The following is a 10198-nucleotide window of genomic DNA, read 5'->3' on the forward strand; positions in this document are numbered from 1 at the left end:
CAGTATTTCTACTTGCCAGTGTGTAGCATTTACTACAGTAAAGTTGAGCGAGTGGATCAGGTATGATCTTGTGTAATTGAGTGTAGGCGGGAAGTCTGTGAAATGCAGTTCTACCTCCTTACTAGCAACAGCTGCTAATCTTGATCAACAAACACAGAAAGCACACTGCCACTGCTGGTCACTCTGAAAGACAAATGCTTCTTCTGCTCTAACTGAACTGAGACCACTTAATATATATCTCACCTACTTCATTACTGCTCAAAGCATAAAGTGTAAACTGAAACTTCCTCTGGATAGCTCCTAAATTAGCAACAAAATTATCCCTCTTTTAATATTTAACATTTTGTGCCATAACAAGTTAACAACTAATTCATCAAATGTTTCTGTTCATTTAATAACACATTGGCTGATGCATCATCATCCAGCACATGCTAAACTTATATCTAAATATGTTACAATTTAAAAGTAAATCCACATTGTTCTTAAGGGGGCATCTTACCCCAAAAGCTGTAAATACAACAGAATAAACATTATGGCAAAACAAATTTATGTAAAAATAGAAGTATTTGATCCAGATGCTTCTGAATTTATTTTAATTTTTCTCTTTTTTTTTCTTCAAAATTGTGAAAATTATATCATATGGATACTATTCTGTGGGATTCCGCAATAGAGTTTCCCTGATGTTTGCTCTCTCAACATGGGCTTAGCTGGTAAAAAAAAAAAAGAAATACTTGTGTAAGCACAAATCAGCAGTAAATGAAATCAGCAGTATGTTGCGCTGAATCTCTCATGAGTCATTAACTTCAGAGACATTGTTAAAAGGCTTTTACAGCACATTCAAAAAGATATGAGTAAAGTTCCACAGCTTATGTTGTCTCTATTGACTTTTCTGCTTGAATGCTGGGGTTCCTTTAATGAAACCTGACGCGAGCACAAAGTGACTTCTGTTTATGTAATGACCTCGTGGAGTACAGCAACAGGCAGGGCTAAACTTACTACTAGACAGTTTACTAAGCGTCTCCCTTTGAGATCCACCCAGACGTCTCCCTGCAATGGACATTTAGCGCAATGTCTTTAATGCAGATGTAGTCCGGTACTGTAACTAAATATAAGCTGCATTGTGGGTATTCAAGACTTCAGGAATAACGAAAATGGACAGTATAACCGGTACCACAGTGAGTCAGATAAACGGAGACTCAAAACAGGAGAAAAGTGATGATGCCCAGTCAACGTCGAGTTCACAGGTTGTTTGTGGAGGGTGTCGAAAGAAACTTCGGAGTTTGCTACCAGTGAATTATAAAGAAGAAATTGTGGAGCTTGTAAAACTGGCTGGACCAGTGGTAAGTTTGAAAAGTGTGAATTGATTTATGAAGGATTTTAAAATTTGCTTATAGCAATCATTTCACAAATATCGTGATGATTTTATTCACTGTTGATTGGCAATAGAAAAAGAAAAATGGACACCTTTGATTTTGTAGAGAACATGAACACATGAATATAAATCTTTAAAAATAAACTTTATTTTCTGGTTGACGGGGTATATTTGATCTATACTGACACACTTTCTGAGACTCCTGAGAAATAGACAAAAAATCTGGAAGTTGCACCAAAACGTAGTTGAATGTCTCTAAATATGTTGAGTTTTACAGAATAATCTAAAATAATGAATTGTCAAATTCTTAGTTCTTTAGTCAGGTTTGTCTCAAGAATATTGTACATGACAAATCAAACATACAATATTGTAGCTGAGAGGAAAACAGTGGAAATGTCTTGTGGCTTTTATTTGATCCTGATATCGTTTCCTCTTTTTTGCAGTTTATATCTCAGCTGATGATCTTTCTGATCAGCTTCATCAGCACTGTGTTCTGTGGACACTTGGGGAAAACTGAACTGGCCGGTGTGGCTCTGGCTATTGCTGTGAGTTTGCAAAATAATTTCATTATAGTGGCATTCATTAAAACACCCATCGTCTTTATAAATACATCCTTTTTGCTCACAGGTTATTAATGTGTCCGGCATCTCCATCGGATCTGGATTGGCGTCTGCATGTGATACACTCATCTCTCAGGTATGAAAGTCAATGTTCAGTAATGTGAGTGTCATTTGTGCTCAGGTGTCATTTGAAGTGAATTGTGTCCTGCAGACGTTTGGGGGTAATAATCTGAAGCGGGTGGGTGTGATACTGCAGAGAGGGATTCTCATTCTCCTTTTGGCCTGTTTCCCCTGCTGGGCGCTTCTCATCAACACAGAGGCGATTCTGCTGGCTGTCCGGCAGAGTCCCAGTGTGGCCAGGTCTGACGCATTCAACACACATTAAGTTATGGTTCTGTTTAGCAAAACTTACTTGAATCTGCTGATAAAATCTTTTGTCAACATATTGTGAATGCAAATGAACATAGAAGTAAATGATCTAAGTGTTGTGAAATAACATGATGTCATATCATTTGGACATGTGGCAGTCACATGGACCTAAAGCCAGTGTCTGTGGAGCTCCTTTAACTGTGTTTGATTGTTTGCCCCCCCCCCCCCTCTCTTTCTCTCTCAACAGTCTGTCACAACTCTATGTAAAAATATTCATGCCTGCTCTGCCTGTGAGTGACACATTAAATATGAAATGTATTCACTGTCTGTAACTATAAGTAACTATACAGTAAAAATAACTATTCTATGTAATAACTTTAATATATATATATATATATATATATATATATATATATATATATATATATATATATATATATATATATATATATATATGTGTTTGTTTGTTTTCAGGCTGCCTTTATGTATCAGCTGCAGGGAAGGTATCTTCAAAATCAGGTAAACCCAAGCAATGTGTCTCCATTATTATTTTGCCTGAGCTCATTGTTCATAAATAGCATATACAAGGTTCTGTTTTTGTTTGTATATTTGTTTAGGGTATTATTTGGCCTCAGGTCATCACAGGAGTCGCAGGGAACATCCTCAACGCTTTAATAAACTACATCTTTCTTCATTTGCTAGATCTTGGTGTGGCGTAAGAACCTGTCTAGATTCTGTTTATCACATTTCATAGGATCTTATGTTGTGTCCCAAATGACATACTATACACTTTGCACTCATACTATGCACAATGTACTCTACCATCTAATATGTGAAGTTAAAAATGTAATTTTGTCATCCAGCTTTGGAGTCTGATAGCCACAATGTGGCTAGGAAAACTGTGACAGTTTGGATCAGTCTGAAAACACTACTTGCACTATTTATACTACAAATTGGCATAAAGTGCATAAGTATGCAAATTGGGACACATTTTTAGTTTTTGTAATTGTTTTTAAAGAACCTAAGGCTTAAAAATAATTAAAGGTCCAAATGACTCCATGGAGTCATTCTTTCTTACTAACAGTGGATCTGCTGCTGCGAACACCATTTCCCAGTATTCATTGGCTGTGTTTCTCTATGTCTACATCCGCTGGAAGGGCTTGCATGAAGCCACCTGGGATGGTGAGTGTCTATCTACGTCAACACCAGAACCCTTGGTTTTCAGGAGGGTGTACTGTTTATATTCTGAGACACAAAAACTTGTGCAATAACAAAATTACATTAAAAGGAATGTCTGGAAAAATGTATTTTAACCAAAGTCTTTTCACTAAAAGTTTTTTAGATGATTCAGAAGATTATTGCATAATTTAAAATTGGATATGGATGTTGCTTGAATGTTTAAATGTTACTATAATTTACACAACTTTTCTTTATTTGAAACTTGTTTTAGCGTTGTATAATTATTTAAAAGATGATTACATCACTTACAGGAGCAATATGTAACAGTTTTATGTCCTGGTGCAAAGCATGCTGTTTTCTTTATTAATATGTGACCAAAAAGTAGTTTACTATGTGACTCTTTAAGATAGTGTAGAGGAGAGTTCACTGAAATGTTTCGATGAGTCATGGTTCATTTTATAACATACTGCCTTCATAGATAGTCAATGCTGAAACTGTCATATCTTTCTTGCTGATCTCCATCTCTGTCTCACATTAGGCTGGTCTCGTGACTGTCTGCAGGAATGGGGCGCCTTCATTCGCTTGGCTCTTCCCAGCATGCTCATGCTTTGTGTGGAGTGGTGGACTTATGAGATTGGTGGATTCCTGGCGGGTTTGCAAACTTCCTGTGTTATTATGTAATTCAGTTTGCCTTGTGGCATGAATTATATTTGTGATCTTCATGCTTTGTATTTTTTCAATGTAGGGCTCATCAGTGAGGCCGAACTAGGAGCCCAGTCTGTTGTGTATGAGCTGGCCACTATTGCATATATGGTAGGTTTACAAAGGTCATTTGGTCTAACTTGTAACAAAAACAAAACTGTACACTTGTTCTGGTTTCAGGATCTTCCCAGACCCAGCAGAACCAGCTGTTTGCAGGTCAACAGGTCAAGATATTAGCATTACATTTATACAAAAGATAAACTGAAATTGGAACCTGTTGACAGAACTGTGTAACTAATATGGTACATTTCTGTTATTCTACATTCAGTACTTAGTCTCATTTTCCATTAGCAAATAGTCTTTTGTTAGTCTCTGCACGGGTGGTGAAAACCAAATCACACATTGTAACTAAACACATCAGCCTTTTATTTCCAAATACATTTTCTAAAACAACTCACTCTAATACATATACATTCAACACATACTCAAAGTATTAGATCTTGATAGTAGTAATCTTGCATATTTGTATATGAAGAACTTGCACAGGAATGCAGCTGTGTGGTGCACTTTTTTTTTTTTAGGTGAGACTAAGCAGCCACAGCCTTAATCCATCCCATAATTGAGATTATTAAATGTAGTCTTGGAAATAACTAAAATGCATGTAAAGTTTTCATAGTAAGTGCGACCAAAAAAAAACAACAGAAATCATTGCTTTTGAAATAACAGTGAGTAAAGAGCAATATCAAAAGTAAAATGGCTCCAGGAACAACAAAATCTGTGATAAATTGTATTTGAATCCGTTGGTTAAAGTAGACCAATTCGCTTGAGCAAAAGTCATTGTTTTCTCTTTTTGATCCAGTTTCCACTGGGATTTGCAGTGGCAGCCAGTGTGAGGGTGGGAAATGCTCTTGGAGCTGGAAACACTGAACAAGCCAAGCTGTCCGCCAAAGTGTCTTTAGTCTGTGGACGTATGTGATCTATTCATCAACAGCTTTGCTATAAGATGTCTACAAATTTTGCATGCATTATTAATTATACAAATCTCACTTATGACTATGTTTTATTATCATTGTAAAGTTAAGTGTTATTTGGTTTCCCTGGTGTGTTTTTTCTAGTACTTGTTTCTTGTGTGGTTGCAACCATTTTTGGAAGTACCAAAGATGTTATTGGATACATATTTACAACGGAAGAGTAAGTACCTACAAAGTAGATCTACTTTGCTTAAAAGCAGTACAACAATTTAGATTGGGTATTTGGTATTTACAAAAATTCACTTATCGAACGGGAGAAACTGCAACGTACAGTATGGCAGCTCTAGTAAAGAATACAAATAAAATAGTTAAATAAATATTAATCGCATCATAATTGCATTGGTTCATGTAAACATGGATGTTGAAACTTTAAAATCATCAACATCTGATCTGTGTACTGAACTCTCTCACACAGGGAAATTGTGTTCAGAGTATCAGAGGTCATGATCATGTATGGCTTCTTTCATCTATTTGATGCCACTGCGGTAAGAGTTTTTATTTTTAACTATTATCTGCATTAGAAAAAAAAAGAAAGATCATCATTGATAATTTTCCAGTACAAATATCGCATAAACTTCGCAAAAATCGCATAAACTTGATTCCAGATCATTTCTCTAGTTTCTTAATACCTATAACCCCACTTGTATATTGTGTTTTTTTTTTTCTTGTTTTAAGCATAAATCTAATGATATTTTTTCACAAAAACAAGTGTGTGGTGATATTTTGATGTTTGTGAGGTGCTTTCAGTCTTTCAGATCACTTCAGATATTGTGAATGTCTGACAATGTCCTCTTGATAATAGTCAAACTAAGGTTTGTTTTTCTGTCTGAAGGGCATTACAGGTGGCATTATCAGAGGTGCGGGAAAGCAGCTGATCGGTGCTCTTTGTAACATTGTGGGATATTATTTTGTGGGATTACCAATAGGAGTGTCACTGATGTTTGCTCTCAGCATGGGCATAGTTGGTAGGTGACATTCTCAGCAGCTTTGCTGGAATAACCAAAACACTTTATTAACCCTCTGATGCTACTCTGCCACTTTTGACCAAATGATTGTTTACTTCATTGGAATGGTACAAAATTTTGTGGAACTTGCCAAGTGAACTAAAAAAAAATGACATGATTCTAAAAGGCTAAGTGGTCTTAAGAAAAAGTCCATTAAAAAAAATCTCTGTAAACAGAAATAGTGCATTCATTTCATTGAGAAAAAGAGTTACATACACAACCTTGGAGTACAAATGTGACCCAAATGTTAGGAGCACCAGAGGGTTATAACTCAAGTGCCCCACTGAACAAGCCCATCAATCTCCTCATGTCTTTTCTCTCTGTTGTTAGGTCTGTGGATTGGGTTTTTTGGGTGTGTCTTCCTACAGTCATTGTTCTTCATCGTCCTCATTTGCAAACTGGACTGGAAAAAGGCGACTCAAGAGGTAGGCCATTTTTTTGTCATCCATAGTCTATTTGTACCAGTGGGGATTTCTTTAAGACTTCAAGGGAAGCTCGGCTTCCCCTATAATGTCAAAAAAATTAATGGTCAAATATGTACTATTGTGTTAACATTTTATTGACTAAAAATGCGTTACAAAACGTTAATCTCAAAGACGAGTTCGTTCAGAATCAGCTACATACAGCAGGTCGGCTGATTCGATCTCCTTCTCATACATTCCCGTAGCGTCACAGTGCATTTCCCCGTTGAAGCCCAGCGTCCATTGACTTCAATGGGGCTGCTCTGAACAGTTTTTTTCAGCGCTTCGAAACTAGACGGTCATTGGATAAATGCTGCGATTATGTCCCGCCCACGGACGCTCAGCGTCTCTGGGGGTGAATGAGGAGTGGGCTGGCCCGGACTCCGGGCTTCCGCGTGATGATTGGAGGGGCTGCATCTCCTTTTGATTGACAGCGATTTCATACAATAAAAAGTCGCTGCCGCTGAAGCTATTCGAGCTCAGTCCCATCGCGGATTTTTCAAGTGATAGTCAAAAGATAAACTGCTGCTACCTCTTTCTTGGTATTTGCTTGTCGAAATTGCTAGCCAGTTTTCATAATACATTTCACACAATTATACATTTATACCTTTATTATATTATTACTTATCCTATTATATTTTTTATAATATTATTAGTAATAATTAAAACAATAATTATTAAAATAATAAAAATAGCCTATATATTATTAATAGTATTATTATTATACTTTATTATATTGTTATTTATACCTTTATTATATTATTAGCCTACATTTATACAATTATACCTAACTCTGCTGGCCATTGAGAGGACACACTGGTCAAGTCACTGGAAAAGACACCTAGTTGGAACGATATAGGGTCACAGAGCATTTTCTTGAAAAGGAACGTTGGGCAGAATTTACTTATAAATAAATGGACAATTTTTATGATGTAGGCCAAAAATGAGCTTCCCCTCTTTGAAAGACCAGCAGCCGCCACTGATTTGTACAGATGATTATTTTAGTCTTTATCTTCTTATTTTCAGGCCTTGATCAGAGCAGGTGTTCAAGCCCCTGAGACCAAAGATGAATCTTACGCTATGGAAAATAAGGGCTGCACAGAAGGTACTTTCTGTCTGTGGTATATGATGACCTTAATGATGAACAAAAAAAACTGAAAAAAACATTCTTCCATCATGAATTTTCTTTTATTTTGACCAATTATTGTATAGAAGTGCCAGAAGAGTCCCAGCACACTGAAGAAGGCCAGATAGATGCCAGCACAGACCTGGAAGGACTCAGTAAAGGAGAAGGAGGAATAACAGACGCTGACACAAAGGTCACAATTGGGGCGGTTTTGACCACCAAACAGCTGGTTGTTCGTCGAGGACTAGCGGTTTTCTTCATGCTGCTTATCCTTGCTGGAGGGATTGGGTTAAATGAAGTGCTCATTAAATTTCTCACATGAGCATAATAAATACAGAGCTTTGTCTTCAATGCAAATTTTTAAAAAAAATCCATTGCCTATGCAAAGTTAATAATATTTTAGAGGTAGATGATTGTTTTATTTATTTTTCTATGTATTTTTTAATTCAACGCAGCCTTTTTGAGGTCTCTGATATTAGTTGTGTTAATTGTATCACACTGGCATTGTGAAAGTTTTATTGAATTTCAAGAATAAAATAAGCGACAAGCTGTAATGGTTACTTGACATGTATTTTTTATTTATTGTCAGTATTGCGGTTGTTAGTGGAAGCTTGGTTTATACAGAGTTAAAAATAAAAAAGATAATTGTGACATTTTATCTCACAATTGTGTGTGTTTTTTTCTCTCAATTGCGAGTTTGTATCTCACAATTATAACTTTATTTATCGCAGTTGTGAGATAATAAAGCAATTATGAGTTATAAAGAACTCAAAGCTTGGAAGAGCAATGATATTCTTTAATATAACTCCGATTGTGTTTGGCTGAAAGAAGAATACTTGAGGGCATGTAAATTATGTGATAATTTGCATTTTTGGGTGAACTATCACTTTAAGAGAAAACACTTTTCAAGAACTACATATAAACTGTTTGTTGGGACTATATTTTTTTCCGGATCTTGCGAAGTCAATGTCACTCATTAAAATAATCACTGCCCACAGAATATGCAAGGGGCGAGACCTGGTTGAGCTGCGCTAACAAAGGGTGTTTCTCAATATGCGTTCTTCAGCGATCTTGCGTCCTTGTGTTCTCGTTTTACGTCATCATAACCGTCGAAGTTCAGACCCAATTCTCAAGAACGCAAGTACAGAGGACGCATGAAAGAACCCGGATGTGTTCTTGATACCGAGGATGCATCGAATGCAGACTTGAGCTAGTACTCGCCTGGTGTCCCAGAAGTCATTGCGGCCGGTTCCGAGTTCATTCTTCCAAGGAAGCTTGGCAAGACCGGTCTCCACGAGAACACAAGTCCGTTCTCTGCGTTCTTGGAATTGAGAAACAGCCAAAGACTAGATGAAGAAGACCTGAGGCTGGTTTCACAAAGATAGACTTTGACTATGGCTTAGATATAGTAGATAGTCAGACTTCAGATATACATCAAAATCAGAATGCCGAAATGAATGCTGGGATATTTCTGCCGTCAAGTTCACACAAGTTACCAACCTATGCATCCTCGGTAAAATGGGCGTGTCAAGAACACTTCCGGGATTTTTAACCGTTCTTGCCAAATTGCAAACTTGTGTATTGGGACAGTACTTGGGCAGCGACTGATGACGTTTCACAAGTCCACAAGAACGCAAGTACAGACAAGAACGCATATTGAGAAACGGCCTCTGACTATCTTAAGTAGGACTGCACTGCAATGCATTCTGGGTAAAATAAGACACTTTTCAAAACAAAAAACATGGCGGATCGAGTAAGCGCATCCAAAGCCGCTCAGTGCAGTTTACCCCAGCGGAAAATTCACGAGTTCACATCTACTTATAATTATTACAATAAGTTTATGCGTATTTGGCATGCTGTCCGGGGGAGGGCTCCGAGCTCGGAGTTAGGCCCGAACCCAGAGTACTCCCCCCAGTTGGTAAGTGTAAATGGAACTGGAAGTGAGGAGATGGGGTGGAGGAGGGATGCTGACAAACTTTCAATGAACAGAGATAGGTCTGCTGTGAATTTATACTCTGTCATTGAGTTGATTACTGATTAATCTCCAGCTGTGCATAATTTGGTTAATTATCTGAACCTGCTCCTCCCGAACTTTGTTAATAAAACATCATTATGTGTTTGTTGGAGAAGTATAACAGTTACAAGGAAATTTTACTTGGGAAATTTAGCGGAGAATGTAGTAACAAGAAGAAATGTTTAAATTATGAGCCATTTTCCCTTTTCTTTTGGCTGTTTGTAATGTAACTGATTGTTACTGCTGGTTGCCAAGGTAAGTCTTAGACCTAAGTTAGCCTGGGGGTAAGGTGTTTAATTTTTTTGGTCTTTATTTTTGTGAAACAGTCTAACTTGCATTAGACTAGTCTATGAGCAAATTTTAGACTTGTCTAACACTAT

At 37.1% G+C, this 10198-nt stretch overlaps 1 protein-coding gene across 2 annotated transcripts; it reads left to right on the forward strand.

The window, feature by feature from the left end:
• Positions 1-741: 741 nt before the first annotated feature.
• On the forward strand, positions 742-8468 carry slc47a2.1 (solute carrier family 47 member 2, tandem duplicate 1). Of its 2 annotated transcripts, none has more exons than XM_081391858.1 (17): positions 742-1340; positions 1816-1917; positions 2000-2068; positions 2144-2292; positions 2549-2591; positions 2776-2820; positions 2919-3016; positions 3386-3483; positions 4019-4132; positions 4226-4293; positions 5042-5150; positions 5298-5373; positions 5629-5698; positions 6046-6178; positions 6548-6642; positions 7705-7783; positions 7891-8468. In XM_081391858.1, exons 1-17 carry the CDS (start codon positions 1152-1154, stop codon positions 8124-8126), a joined length of 1773 nt encoding a protein of 590 aa, XP_081247984.1. In that variant the 5' UTR covers positions 742-1151; the 3' UTR covers positions 8127-8468. The 2 variants fall into 2 exon arrangements, with proteins under 2 accessions (XP_081247984.1, XP_081247985.1); XM_081391859.1 differs by having other exon boundaries at positions 1036-1340; positions 4019-4117; positions 7891-8461.
• The last annotated feature ends 1730 nt before the right edge of the window (positions 8469-10198 follow it).

Source organism: Scardinius erythrophthalmus, assembly GCF_964197995.2.
Source record: "Scardinius erythrophthalmus genome assembly, chromosome: 17".
In the NCBI taxonomy this organism is placed as follows: domain Eukaryota; kingdom Metazoa; phylum Chordata; class Actinopteri; order Cypriniformes; family Leuciscidae; genus Scardinius; species Scardinius erythrophthalmus.